Genomic DNA, 15,036 nt, shown 5'->3' with positions numbered 1-15,036 from the left:
CAGGGACTTGGCAGCCCAGGGACCCGCTGCCCCAAGGAAACTCCCCAGGCCGTGGGGTTTGCATGTTTTAATGATGGTTTAGAGAGATGTGGATAGATGTGAGCTCACCGCAGAGCCGGGAGCTCAGGCATTCCCAGCCCCACATGCACAGGCTGGCGTGAGAGCAGCCGGGCACACGATCTCGAGGCTGATCCTCGGCAGTGCCCCGTGTACCCCACGTCCTCTCAACACCAGGTTTTCCCAAGGGCTGCCACAGCAGACACGGTCATGGAGCACGATTATGAACGGCACAGCGTCGCTCTCCCGGGAGAGAGCTGCGTGTGGAGAACAAGAAATGCTGGGAGCAGGGACATGCAAGCAGTCCTGAAGGGCACTGGTCACAGTCACCTGGATGAAATCGGCGTTTGAGCCTTTCTTAGACTTCTCCGGCGTTCTCCGTGGACTGTGGGATTTCAGCAGAAGCACAACATGACTAACTCGCATGGAACAAGCCACATGGGAGTTACCTGAAACCCAGAGTCCAGTGGGACCAGACCCTGCTGGACAACGCAGCTGGAACACCTGGGCCAGAAATTCTTCATGGATGACATGAAGGGATACAACTAAGACTAGAGACATTCTGTGGTATGGTAGGTGTCTTCTGGAAACCCAGCAGTATCCTGGGTGAAAGCTCAGGAAAGAGAGTAAGACCTTTTCTATTGACCTTTTAGCTGAAATAAACTAGAAAACATTTATTGTTGTATATTCCTAAAAAAAGAAACAAACAGAAGTCTCACAGGGGCTTGTGAGCATCACTTGCAAGGTGCACCCATGGCTGCAATGCCCAGGCCTCAGCCACACACACATCCTCTACTCCACCTCGTAGCCAGCATTTTGGGCAAAACTTCAGGCACTGTGCTCTCTGTCCTTCATCATTTACCTTCTGTGCTTTACTTTGGGGGACACTTTGAGAGAAGGTGGAAAATACACATTTTACTCCAGAGTAAAATGCTGCTTATTCCTGAAAAATTCAGCAGAGGATTCAAGTGTCCCTGAAACACAACCTCCCCCAAGCCCAGCTGGAAAGGCAGGGTATGAATAGCTGCATCATCTGTAGTTGTGGCTCTACCACCAAGCATTATCTAAACTTCCCTTCTGAGGAGAAGGATGGGTCTAGCCCCCAGAATCTGAGCATTTCTTGGTTCATTGTGATGGGGAACATTTTCTGTTCTCGTGTGCCCTAGCGTTTATGAGAGCTCAGACACATCCTGGATGAGAGCAATTGCTGTGAGAGCTTCCCACTGGGAAAAAATATGCACCTTTTAAGCTCAGCTAAACTAACATGAAAATGTCAACAGAGATATGGTGAACTTTGCAATTTGAGTAACAACCTACATTTTACCTTGGTGAGTTACCACCACACTTCACCTGGACTGCAGTGAAATTCTGACACCTCTGTGCTATCCTAAGGTTAGAAAACCCAACCAATCCTTCCCCCAACATCCTTCTCCCTCCTTATCACTCAGCTCCTTCCCATCAGGATTGTCTGCTGCATGAACAACTCTGAAATCTCCATCACAAGCAGAGGTGAGTACACCAAAATGCTAGGATCTTCTGAGGAGGGCAGAAATTCCATTGCTGCTTCACTTCCCATTACACACAGGCAGCTTGTAATCTCCACAGTATCTTCAGGTTTGTTTGTTTGTTATGGGGAACAGGAACTGGTTTCTGTCCATGACCATCTCTCCCTGCCAGAGGGATGTGCTGGGCTCACACTGCAAATTCAGATACACTTCACAAGGTGGGACACACGACAGGGGTTTAGGTCATACTTGAAGCAGATGTTAGCTCTGAAATACAGAGACCTCAAGGAATCTAACCTCTCCTTCCCCCCCAAAGCACCTGATTTCCCAGATGTGTGGCAAACAGGAATGTCTCTCCTGGTCTACAAAACCTCACCCACCTTGCCCCTAGCTAAGATCAAGTTGTGGACTGTGTTCGGGGCAGAAGATAACAGTATTTGTCAAACAGATGAGAACAAAACTGGCTGGAACAAATGGGATTTGGGTAGAAAGATTTCAGGTCCAAGCCTCAGGTAAATAATGAAGGGGAAATCTGAGAGAAGAGCCTAAATTCATTGCAGTGCCTCAGAAGAAACTGAGATCAGGTTTCTGCTACTTGAAACACTCAGCACAAAAGTGATGCTCAAAATCCAACAGCCTGCTGCTGAGCTCCAACGGGGGTCTCTCTACCTCTTTTAAGCAGAATCCAAATGCCTCAGACTGGGACAATCACTGATCCAAATCTCAATAGGAAAAGGGATAGCTATAAATAATCACCTTCCTTGCTTGGGTTAATTCACCACCTGCAGTTCAGCACCCTTTACCAGCCATTGCCTGGGTGTTCAGCCAACCAGCTTGGAAAATGACCTAAGGAAACGGATTTCTTGGTGTTCCTGGTTTTAGGCACCAGGAGAGCTTGCTCCTTTCTATGTTACAGAGCAGGAACAAAGGAAAGGAGTCACCTATTTGGAGCTGAGCTAAGGCACTAATGATGCAGTAGGTGAGGAAAGGATAAACACAGCGGGAGGAGGACAACTCCATCGTTCTCTCCACTCAATTCCCTTAAAAAACCCAATGTTATCTCTATAGAAAAGGAGGAGCTAATACAGCATTACAGTATCCCTGCTGGGGTTTCATTTTAAGGTTGTTCTGTTGTACTCCCAGAGAGATTTGTTTCAGGTATCAAAGTCACAGGAGCTGTTTCTAAAGTGGATTTTGGTGAATGCAGGCAGAGTTATCTGAGCAGCTCTGGCTCATCACAGCTCTGTGAGGATGCATGTTTTGTTGTTTTTCCCTGTGGTCTCCCAGAAAATATGAAGCCTGTCTCTATCACTTTTTGGCATGTTACTGAGATAAGCCACCAGAGTGTGCTGACCCGAGGGGTGCAGTCTCTCCCTGTTCACAGAGGTGGCAGCTGTGTCATCATCACAGCTTGATGAAGATCGAGGATGACTGGCTCATCTTCTGCCCAGTGTCACTGAGGGGGAAAACGCTGGAGATGGCTACATCCACAATTCCTTGGCAGAGCTCTGCATACAGCTTCCTAAGAGATGAGAGAGAGAGAGAGAGAGACAGAATCAGATACCCAGGCAGGACAAACCAGCAGATGCCTGGCCAATCTTTATGTTTTTATGTAGAAATGCGTTTTCCCAGCAAAATCTATAAGATCCTACTCCCATCACAAGGAGTTTCAGGGTGGTAAATAGGGGAGAGCAGTATCTCTTCCACCTCCTCCCTGTTTACACCAACAAATGTCTTCTTCTTCCATGGTGATAATTCCCAGTATTGCTCCTTTTCACAAAGAACCACAAAGCCCATTATCTATGTTTACAGTCAGAGGCTCTGGACCCTCAGGCCCCAGACTTGAGTCTCCACAAGATGCAAAGGGGCAGAAAGAAAACATCTCAGGGCTCCCTGTACCAGCCTTCCAACTCAGGGAGCTAGGGTTTACTGCACCAGACACTGTTCACACTGGAATGTGCCCCAAAGGGGCTGCTCTGATGCATTCCTGGTTTGATGAAATGCTGTGCTGGGGTGCAGCTCAGGGGCTCCACAGGACCCTCAGACATGTGGGATGTGTTTCACCATGACACAGCCCATGCACAGCAGGATTAGGGAGAAGAGAGACAAGGTGTTTGAGTTAACAACAGCTTCATTTTCTGCTGGAGGAAATGCAGGAAATGTGTAACCTCCCTGAATGTGCTGGCATCTGGCACGTATTTAGTACTAAACCTGTTATTCCCAGGATTAACAATGTCTTTTACTCTGTGTCACTGGGGCTATGTGACAATGAGATGTTTTTTTCAGCTCCTGGGAATGCTATTACTTACTGCAGCCATTTTTCCCCCTCTTTAAATGGGAGCTGTGTGATACAAATAAAAATAACCCTGAACAGGAGAAGTCACAAATAGCCAAAACCTACCTCAGCTGCTTTCAATCTTCCAAGTGCCCAACAAAGCCCTTGCTCTTCCAAGAGGCACAAAACAAACAGGGCACTGCTGCAATCCAAATCCACCCAGCAACAGCCAAATTCTACCCTTACAGCAAGACAAGGAGGTGCAAGGCAGTCATTGCACCATGATGCACATGGGCAATCCTGCACACAGAAAGGTCCCCACGCTCTAGCCCTGAAAAAGCTCCTCAACAGGCTGTCTGGTAGGTTTGACCTGCATTTTTTGTCTACTGTTAGTGATGATCTAACCTAATTTAATCAACATCTAATCTCATAAAATTCTAATGCAGCGATGTACAGCCTGTTCTGTTTTGCTGTTTTTTTTTTTTTAATATGATACAGATGCTCACTTAGCAAAAATTTCTGGTCTCCTGCAACTGTCTCAGTCATGTAATACAGCACCTCCTGCTGTGCCTACACAGAGATGTTCATGGCCAGGCCTGTTTGGCTGTTCCAGCCTCCCTGTGGCTGCTGGAAGAAGCTATAACCTGATCTCTGTGATACCAAAAGGGTTAATTCAATTTTTACTGTGCCTGTGAACTCTTAGCAGAGAAACAAGGCATGCAAAATGTGCTCTCCCAGCAAGGATGGCTGGAAGGTAAGAAGACATCTGGCTCAGAAATACAGGCACAGCCAAAACAAGGACTTAATCTGGGAACCTGGGGAGGGTTTTTGGTAATGGGCAAATTGTAACATGCATGTAGTGACTGAATACAAGCAAGACACTTGTAAAATCATGTGGACACATAAAGTCAGGAGTTATCCCCTGTGTGATTTGAATAAATGATGCTCTTCTTAACACTAAATTGGTGCTGAGTCTTTATTCCTTAGGTTTTCAGAGATTTGGTAACATCTGCAGCATCCACAGTGTGCTCTGTGGTCCTGCTGCGTGCAAATTTAGTCACTCACTTCCAGCTGCTGCCCTTAATGCTCCTCATTTAACATGTGCTCATATAAAGAGCAGCCACCAGTGGTGCCACAACAGAGACTGAGAAACAATGTGACTCCCAAAACATTAAATCTGCAAACATAACTTCAACCCAAGAGTAATAAAAATGACCCAAGTGATATTTTCAAAAACCCAGGTTAGTGCCCCATCCTACGTGGGAAAGAAGCTGGGGGATACCAAACACAGAGACAAGAGTAATGAACCCAAACTGACTGGCACTTGGAGCAGTGTCCAGTGTTAGCCTGGAAAACTCCCTCACCATTCCTTCTCTTTCACCTTTTTCACTTGGAGCGGGGACATAGCCATGCTTTGGGTGAGGCATGTGAATGGTGGCATCACAAGGGTGTTCCAGAAACTGATTTACTCACTGGGCACATGCTGGGGCCCCATTGACTTCTATTAGCCAGACCTTCAGCTCCTCATCCACCATGAAGTCAAAGCCAAAGAGCTGGAAGCTCTGGTAGTGAAGATGCTTCGTGCTGATTGCAGGCTCTATACACATAAGGCAGCTTCTGTGAAGGGAGAAACAGGAACTCAGGGTTAAGGCTGCTGTGGACATGTTAAGTAGGAGGGGTTGCCAAATTACAAGTTATGTCCAACACATGCCATGGTAACCAGGTCCATGCAAGTGAGATTCCATGAAAATCCATGTGGGGACACCCCTGAGTTAACTCACAAAGAGCTGGAGAGCATCCTCCCTCACCACTGGGTCAGGCAAGCTGGAAAACATGATGTGCAATGCCACAAAGGGCTGCAGCAGGTCCCCAGGGAACTGCCACTAGATGCTCGTTTGCCTTCAAGTCCCTCAAAGATTATGCCACATTTTTTCAGTGCAATTAACAGCAACGGGGTACTGGGAAAGCAAATGCCTTCATGAAGGACTGCTTTGTCAAGACCTGGATTCTCTGCAGCACCAAGATCTCCCTCCAGGCACTTTCTATGCCCAGGAAGGAACTGGCTCTTGAGGACTGAGTAAGATGAGCTAGGCAACAGCCATGTGCTGCTGCTGGCTGATGGTGGGGGAAGCATCCAGGGTCTGCACACTTGAGTTCACCTTCACGTCCCCTCTGTCACCTTTATGCCTTTCTTAACCTCAGCCTCTCCCAGCCCTGGCTCTCTTCCCTTTTCACTCTATCCTTCTCCAGCCACAGCTGGCAAATCACAGAGATGTGGACACATACCACTGAGGCAACAGCACTTATGGAGGTGCCTTCTCACTGAGCAGTGACATGGGGGTATTTATGGCTTTATCCTAAATTTCTGCAATTGAAACCCTTTCCTTCTTGCTCTGTGTCCACACACACTCCCTGTCCCTGAAGGGTTTTGCTCTCCTCAGAAGCAGGCAGCTGGCTACCTTATTATGTGTTTGATTTGCAGTAAGATGCTATTCTCAAGCGTTGTGTTCAGGGCATCCATCAGATACTGGTTGAACTCCTCGAAGAACATTTCATTCCCTTCCTCATAGCGCCCGTAGTTTTTGGAATATTCCTTCTGAATGCAGTGATTGGTCAAGTGGCAGGTTTTGTCCTGGAAGTTAGCACTGTTATATGGTTCTGAAGAGGTCCGCAGGACACCCTCTCTGTAGAGGTAGATATTATATTGATGATCCACGAGAACCCAGCTCCTGGGGGAACAAACAGGAGAACAAACTCCAGTCTCAGTGGCTCCCAAAGAAACAGCATGAACAAGAAAACTGGTATTACAAAGGCAGGAAAGGTTACCTGATGTCAAACTTGCGATGCCCTGGCTCTAAAAGTAGAGGATTCTCCAGGTACTTCTGAATCACGTGCACTTGTCCCTGCTCATCGATGAAGTCCAGGAGCTCTGAAGCCTCTGAAGAAATCAGGATCCCTTCCCCTGGCACAGAAAGTTGAAGACAAAATTAGGTAGAGGATCCTTCTACCTTTGTTGGAGCTTTTTCAGGCCCCAAGTGGCTCATTAGCCCGAAAAGCAACATGCAAGAACCTGTGGCCCCAGGGTCAGCAATGGCACAGTCACTCCATGGGAATGAATCTGTGGAGGGATCTCTTCCTTGCCATCCCCAGAAACCAGGCCTGCTGCAAATGGGAATCAAGGGGATCTGACAGGGCACAGCTGACAGGGACCTGGGCAAGCAGTGAAGCAGCTGCTTGCCTTGGGAGCATTCTGGATTCTTTTATGTCTTTTCTTTTTCCTCCTATCTAGGCTTGGCAGGGGTAGGAGGATGTGGTGGTGCTTGTATTTGGCACTTGACAAATTTGGTTTTGTTTTTCCCTGGTTTTCAGCAGTTTAGAGAGAACAGGAAGTTTGGCACATTTTCTGTAAAGATTTTTGCCCTTCTTTTTTTATTTGGGGAGGGAGATTTGTGGGGTGTTTTAATCCCAGACTCAAGACTTTCTTTCCCTGTCTGGCTTCTCTGGCTGCCAGAGGCAGTCACACATGCACACTTGTGCAGTGTTGCCCTGCTCACTGAATTCATTTAAGTTATTATTAAAATCATTGCTGAATAAGGAAAAGTACTATTTTAAATTGCTCATCCATGTACTCAGTGTTCCTGCTGTGGAAGCTCTTCATTAAAAAAATGAACTGTGCCATTTAAACACTCCCACATTTTGGCTGAAGCTGTCACTGTTCATCTCTTGCAAGAGTCCAAATAGCAAACTTCTGTTGCAGAGCACTGAAGAGAGCCCATTTTCCTTCTGGGATTTCATAAAGGAATGGCATGGTGCCAGGAGGGATAAGCCAGCTCAGGTGAAGTTATCAAACCCTCCTCTGGCACTATGCCCATTCTTGAGGTATTAAGTTTTCTGGACTAAACCTGATTACTTAGTCTTTTGTGCTGAGTGTTTTTGAGGAAATACTGTGCAAAAAAAACCCCCACTCTTCAAGGGGGCATCAATGGAGTAATAGAGGTTTGAAGCACAGACAGGGTTTGACAGGATCATCCAACAAAAAATGCTCCTAGCTGTGATTTCTGAAGGTTGCTGTCAGCACAGCCCTGCAGGTACTCCCACTGCTGCATCCTCTGCTCAGCTTTCCAGCCCTACTGTCCTCACTCATCCCAGCACCCTCCACTGAAAGGAAGCCTGAAATTAAAGTATCTTTCTCACCCGTGATTTAAGCAGAGGGCAAGATTTTTTTAGCTTCCTGATCACAGCAGAGCAAGGCAGAACCTTGCACTGGCACAACTTCAGGCTGTGCACTGGGGAAAGGAGGGGAACAACATCCCTAAGGCAGCAAAGCTGCTGCAGTGGGGAGATCAGCAGGCACCTGCTCCACACTGCACAGATGGCAAACCAAGGGGAGGGTCAGCTTGACTGTGCACCCAGGCAGCAACCCAGTGAGGCAGCAAAGCAGCTTATGTGGGGCAGATGTCAAAGAAAACACCAAAACCTCCAGCCACAGCGGCAAACCCTTCAAACGTTTGACTCAGGGCATCCTAAACCTTGAATTTTCCTGTTACTGATGGATGACTAAGCTTCTGTTAGACCTGTCCCAAGACAAGGGCTGTGCCTGAGCTGTATCTTTCTTGGTAATTAGCATGAACAAGCTTTCTTCTTCATCAGAAGTAATCCCCAGATGTATAAAACTTCCCTCTAGAAGATTACCATGAGACTCTGCTTTCCACTTTAATTTGCAGCAGCACAGTGATGAATACAAAAGGCTACTCTGCTTTAGTGCAGAGAAGATAGGATCACATGTGCATGAAGTATCTGAAGAGTCTGAACTGGCTCAGCCTTCAGCAGACCACAGCAACTGCCTTTCCAAATGCCCAGATGGATTTTTTTTGCCAGTTTACCCCACAGAAACACATTCTTGCACTGGCATAACAAAAGGACTCATCTCCCCTTCATTCCTGATGAAAACAAGGATACTCTTCCAATTCTTCTTGGTGACACAGCCAAGAGAGCAGAACAGAGGGAAGCTGGTGCGAAGGACAGTTTTATGGTGCAGCCTCCCTGCAGCCAGCTCTGGTTTTCACATTCTGTTTGGCAAGGCTACATGCAAAGTGACTCTGCAAACATGAGTAATGGGCTTGTTGTCTCTGAAAAGAGCAGGTCCTTCCTCAGGCTGGGCTCTGCTGCACACATGGCAAGGCAAGTTTTTAAACACAGCCATTCTAACAGCGTGCCCATGATAACACCACAGTGGACAGAGAACACAGTTACCAAAGCACTGCATTTAGAGCTGTGTCCAGCCATCTCACAGCTCCTTACTTCTGCAGAGTGAGTGATGGAATGACCCTGGAACAAGGAAGGACACATTATCACTTGGGTATCTGTTTGTCCTATTCATATTAAATGGACAGACAGACACTGCATTGATTGTCTTTGCTCTGGTACCTTCCCCTGAGGCTTGGGTGCAATTGTGACGTACTGAGCTCGTGGCTGCTCAGTGTGACCATGGGCAGGCCACTGGCACCAGGCAGTGAGTCTGGCTGAAAGACAAGCAGGATCTCCATCCAGGAGAAGGCAAGTTAAGCTGCAGCATGAGGAGTTGGGCTCCTTGCCCTTGAAGGCTACTGTCCTGCCTGCTGACTGCCTCCCTGTATCCTGTTCTGCTCCCTCTAACCTGCTCTCCACATTCCCCTCACTTGCTGGTCCCTGCAGCTTTCTCCTCACAGCACATTCCCACATTTTGAGGTGCATGTGCATGTCCTAGGTAGCACGAGCACACCACACTGCTTGTCTGGCACGGTCAGTGGAGCCCTCCACAGACACATCAGCTCGGCTCAGCCAAACCCTGTGACCCTACAGATCATGCAAAAAGAGTGAAGAATGATGAGAAACAGCTCCTGGTGCTGGAGAATGAACCTTTGGCACCAGCAGAGGACTTGGCTATCCACACGTTGCCCTCTTTGCCTTCCTGCCGCCGGTTGTACGCTGCCAGGAACACTTCCCGCTCATCTGTCCTCGAGTTGTTTATGAGATGGCGAATTCCATTCTGGGCTGGAGCCACCGGCGTCTTCAGGTTCGTTGGGTAAATCACATATGACTCAGGGAACCACGTGCAGGACTCTGATAGCTCAGGGCTTGTCTTGATGAGCCTGGATGAAGAGAGACAGGCTGTTAATGTCCAGAGTGTCCCCACCTGCATGGGGCCTTTTTAATAAAGAAAAATCATCATTAACTGGGCTCTTTTGCTTGATGATGAATGGCAGCTTATGGATAGTCTGTGCTAAATTATCCTGTGTTCCTTAGACCTTTCAAATTAGGGTTTTCCTAAAGATATGGTAACCCTAGCCCACAGCAAAGCACTACTCTTTGAACCAGAACCTGCATGCTTTCATTAAACATTTTACTGACATGAAACTAACATGAAACTAACAGCTGAGAAGTTTCCCCATAACTAAAGCTGGTGCTGCATTCCCTGCATCATCTCTGCACAAGGGAACCGAGGAGGCATTTTTGCTGTCATGGCTCAGGGCAGGAAGGACCACAGCTGGAAAAGGGAAAGCCAGAGCAGTAACGCTGTCTGTGCTGGTGTTTAGCCCTTGATCCCACTCCCACTGAGATAGGACCAGGTGTCCCAGCTGTGTATGAAGACCTCTGGGAAGCCACAGAAAGCAAGGGCACAGCTACATGTTTCACATCCCAAGGTGTCTGGAATCCCCCAGGCACATCTCTCCTACCAGCAATGTCTGGAGACAGCAGCAAATTCCTGTTAGCAGAGCTCAGGCCTGTTTTCTTTCCAAGTCAAGGGAGCTGCCTGCCTCTCCAAATGCCTGTGCTTTGCTTATAGCCAAAAGCAGAGTCCATGAGGTGCTGACTCTCTGTGCATTTGTGCCTCTCTGCTGAGGTGGCAGTGAGTCAGTGGCACTTTGTGAGCCCCGAGGAATGTCATTTGTTGTCCTGTGGGTTCCTAAGTAGCTCAATGCCTGTTTGACCCTACAGTTAAAAAGGCCAGCCAAGCTGTAGGATATAAAAACAGGTGTGCAAGTGCTTTCAGCACTCCAGGTAACAGGCTAAAGAGAAATTCATCTGAGGAGTGCTCTAAGTGCTTCTTTAAAAATACTCTGCCACTTTCTGACAAACACCATCATCACTGCCAGGAAAGTAACTGGGAAGAGGCTCTTTGCAGAGGAAGGAGAGGCCTTGGATCAGCACACCCAGTCTGCAGGACTGCATTAATGAGAGGCAGCACAGACTGCAATGGGCAATCAAACTGCTGAAGGAGACCAAGAGCTCTGACATAAAGATACAGAATTTGCACAGGGACAGGGTTATTTACCATGAAAGTTCATCCACATTTCCCCAGGAGACCCTGGCATGGCAGGTCATGCAGAAATAACTCCCAGAGCTCTTTCTGGAGATGTCTCCAAGCATTTGTTTGACCAACAAATCTGATTAGCTAAAGGCACATTAGTGTCTCTTCTCTGTATGAAACAGAGAATAAAAGGAGAAGGTTTTAATTAAATGTCTACAAGGAAAAAGAGCAGATTCGTTTGGGTTTCTTTTTCCCTTTTGGTTTGGCTCTAATCTGATTCAATACACTCTATGGTTTCAAGTAGACAGAACTCAGTGGAAATGGCATTTCCCCTGAGGTTACAGAGAGGCCTTTGTGCACACAAACAGCTCCAGAGACAGACCAGGAGTCTGAAGACAGCACATGCACAGGGCAGCTGTTGTGTGAAATACCCTCCAAACAGGTTCAACACTCAACAAGGGTTAGAGGAGAAGCTTCTGCCAAGCCCATCTAACATTTCAGTGAATTTCTTACTTCACCAGAGATGCTTTGCGGCACAGCTTGTCTGCTCCCCTGTAGTAATTCACCAGCTGCACAAGTCCAGGTTCATGGCCTAAGAAGGGGAAACAGAGGTCAGACAAACTCCTCAATGAACAAAGGCAAAGCAGCTGCTTGGTGCAAAGGACCTGTGCAGTAGGGGATAAAAAGGAGGCTGTTTCCTTGCCCTGCATTACAGAAACAGGTTGTAAACCAGTACTGGTCTCTGTGGTTTCTTTCTTTTAGTTCCAAAAACCATGCAGTTACCCACTTGTTTTTAATCTGATACATCCGTCTTGCAAAGGAAAATAATTTTTTCCTTATTCACACTGGGAACTGGCAGGTGCTCTCCATCTGCTGGTGTAAGCTTGTAAGAACCAAGATTTCAGTTACTCTTAAATACAGGTGGAGGATGCAGGGAAATACACCCTGACACAAAGATCACAGCTCAGCAAAGGGCCTTTTTTCTTTGTCATGTACAGCACGACTCCCTCTTGGGCCTGATACCACAAAACACTGGGAAACACTGAAAGACTGGGAGTCTTGCTTCTTTCTAGCAGTTTGCAACAAGACCTGTTGGATATCTGAGGTGAGAAGGAACCTCTGTGAGTCTCTGCTCCAACCTCTTGTCCAAAGTCTGAATATCTCCAAAGACAGATACTGACTTTAAGTCCTTGTCCCAGGGCTATAGTTCCTATAGTAACTCCAGATGTTTAAGCCTTTCTTGCACTGCAAAGTCCCAAATTGGCCCCAATATCCAGTTGTGGCCCCAGCAGTGACAGAGTGCTAAGCAGAGGGGCACCTCCTTACCACCACTGGACTCCACACCACAGCCTGCCTGCCTTCACCTTTTCACAGGACAGAAACACTCGTGCTCAGCTGGAAGCTCTCTGAGAGGGACCAGAATCCTGAATAAGGATTTAGGGTTTTACTTATCCTCTTTGGTGTCTGCCTGGGAAAAAAGGCCTGGAGCAAACATTACCTTAAACACCAGGCAGCTGCAAGATCACAGAGAGTGAATATCTATTTTCAGCCTGAAAGTCACTTCCCTGACCTGGGTCACTTTTATTCACAAATCTTTAAATACAAGATAGCTGAAAACCATCCTGCAGAAAAGATCTGTAGCTTCAGGCACTTCAAGGTGCAGCCAGCACAGGCAGGTTTTTTTTTTTTTACTGAAAAGAAAATAAATAAAATCCCTCAAATTTTCTTCTGTTTCCAGTTTATCCTGGGGAGATGCATCCTCACTGGGCTCCTGAGCATTGCCATGGAGCAGTGGGCTGCAACACAGACTTGGGTGGCCAGCAAAGAGGGACCACAAGGCAGGAAGGGAACCTTCTGGAGCACATTGTGAAGCCTGCAGCATGCATTTAATGGGATTAAAAAGCTGCCAAGGCACTGAGCAAAGTGGCAATCCTCTCCTGGCCAGCAGAGCATAGAGCCCAGCATCCCCTGCTACATGAGGCCTCCGCAGCCTCTTCCTCCTTTCCATCCCCTCAGCACAAACTGCTTTTCTTCTAGATGAGGACACAGCTTAAGGGTACAATCCCCCAGGAATTAGGTTATCAGTGAGAGCTACAGAGGTCCCTGCAGCTGGGCAGAAGCAGTGGTGCATGCTGAGAGCCCCCACTTCTCTCCATGATCCAGCTTAGGCCCTGAGTAATGCAAATCCCTACAGTTCCCTGATTAATGTCTGCTTCCACTGAGTAGAGCCCTTAGGAAAACCAAGCCAGCTTTGATGCAACAGTTGCTCAGGAAGACGAATCAAAGAAGACAGAGCTTTTTGGAAAATGCACCAAAATAACCATGTTATTTTTGGTCTGGCTCTACTGATTTCAGGCAACCAGTTCCTGCTATAGGAGGATGGTTTGAAGATGCCAGTGCCAAAGCATGGCCCCTCTCCATGGGTTATAGACATGGCCTGGCTGTGAGAAATGGTTTGAGTTTTTGTGCATCCCATGGCAACACATGCTGAAGCTCAGGGAAGCTCTTCCATCACTCCAGGACACTTTTAGAGGATGGAAGGGGTTAGTCAGAGATGGCCACAAGCCCACCACAGCTGGATGTGCTGTGCATGCCCACTCTCAAGGAACTGCACTTGTTCTGCAATGAGGCCTGATGCTCACAGGTCTTCCATGCTGAGCAAGTTAAAGCACAGGTCTGCCTGCTGTGCCTGCTGCAAGCACATGTGAGCATCCTCACTGCCTGAGCCTCTCCCGGCGTCTCCCTGCCCGCTGCAGACACCGGGAGGTGACCAGATGGCACTGCCATGTGATGGGGACTTTCCACTCACAAATGTGGAGGAGACAAGGGAGAGGTGCTGGAACTGGTGACTTGCAAATTGTTAAGAGCAGCCAGAGATGGGTCTCTGCTGCAAGAAAGGGGCTGCAAAGCCATCTTGCACCAGAGCTGCTGGAGTGAGGGGGCTCTGCCTGTTCTGATGTTTCTGCAGCCATAAGCAGTGCTGCAAAACCACCCCAGAAAGAAAGAAACCAGGGCCAAGATGACAGTGCAGCCCTGCTCCCTGCCACGCCCTGCAACACTGCCAGTGCCTGGCTTGGCTCTCCTGCTCGTGGGCACTCTCCCTCCCTGCTCCTGGGCTCTGCACCATCCAGCAGGGCACAGGGCCAGGGTGGCTGTGCCATGGGGCAGCAGCAGGCATGGCAGGCAGGGCACAAACCTACACAGGGCAGCTCCAGAGCCCTGCGTGGTGGCAGGGTAACAGCGGGGGTCAGGCAGCAGGGGAAAAGGTGGTGGGGCAGGGCTTGTAGGGGGCCCTACACACACAGAGCCTCTGGAATCACCCACACCCTGCTCCAGACAGGGATAGCGCTGTCACCCTCACCGAGCCCTGCAGAGGCACATCCCCACCAGCCTCGGCTCTCGAGTGAAGGTTTGAACGTGCCTGGCTTAGCCGTGCTCCTGCTGCTTGAGACAGGAGGCAGAACAGGGCTAAGCCCCGAACCACGTAAGCTCAGCACCGCAGCGTCCCTGCCCAGCAGCAGGCAGGGGATGGCACCGGAGCCACCGCGGCCCCACAAAGGCACCGCCGCTTGTCTGGATCCCCTCGCAGCGCTGCAAAGGGCCCCAAGGGCACCGCTGCAGGGCAAGGAGGCACTCGGGCTGCACCCAGAGAGGGGCCGGGATCCTCAGCTCTGCTGCATGTCATGGGGGTGACTCCGGGCGACCCCCGTGTCACACCTCCCGCCCTTCCCACTGCTTCACTACACCACAGGCCCCAAGCCGGGCGGGTGTTTGGAGGGGGCCCGGTGAGATCGCTCTCCGGGAGCTTGGGAAGAGGATCCTTCGAGCCCTGGCTGGCGGCAGCAGGGCCCGCAGAGAGCCGGCTGCGCGGAGACCCCGCGGGGCCTGAGCTTTGTTTGGGTGCCGGA

The 15,036-nt window shown here is 48.9% G+C and overlaps 1 protein-coding gene across 1 annotated transcript; it reads right to left on the bottom strand.

The window, feature by feature from the left end:
• Positions 1-52: 52 nt before the first annotated feature.
• TTL (tubulin tyrosine ligase) lies at positions 53-11,935 on the bottom strand. Its single transcript, XM_005422660.2, has 7 exons — positions 11,842-11,935; positions 11,642-11,720; positions 9,736-9,968; positions 6,664-6,799; positions 6,297-6,566; positions 5,311-5,454; positions 53-3,084 (listed from the first exon to the last, which is right to left on the bottom strand). Exons 1-7 carry the CDS (start codon positions 11,933-11,935, stop codon positions 2,967-2,969), a joined length of 1,074 nt encoding a protein of 357 aa, XP_005422717.1. The 3' UTR covers positions 53-2,966.
• Between the last annotated feature and the right edge of the window lie 3,101 nt (positions 11,936-15,036).

The sequence above is a fragment of the Geospiza fortis genome, unplaced genomic scaffold (genome assembly GCF_000277835.1).
Source record: "Geospiza fortis unplaced genomic scaffold, GeoFor_1.0 scaffold275, whole genome shotgun sequence".
Classification (NCBI taxonomy): Eukaryota; Metazoa; Chordata; class Aves; order Passeriformes; family Thraupidae; genus Geospiza; species Geospiza fortis.
Note: the sequence above shows the minus strand (reverse complement) of the source record. Positions and strands in the feature narration are given on the sequence as shown.

Excerpts from the sequence above, each read along its gene's own strand:
- TTL (XM_005422660.2), bottom strand. The coding sequence starts at position 11,935 with ATGTATCAGATTAAAAACAAGTGGGTAACTGCATGGTTTTTGGAACTA. Across the intron at positions 11,721-11,841 it reads CTGGTTTACAACCTGTTTCT|GCCATGAACCTGGACTTGTG; the intron begins GTAATGCAGGGC and ends TCCCCTTCTTAG. Across the intron at positions 3,085-5,310 it reads GGGGCCCCAGCATGTGCCCA|GAAGCTGTATGCAGAGCTCT; the intron begins GTGAGTAAATCA and ends CTCATCTCTTAG.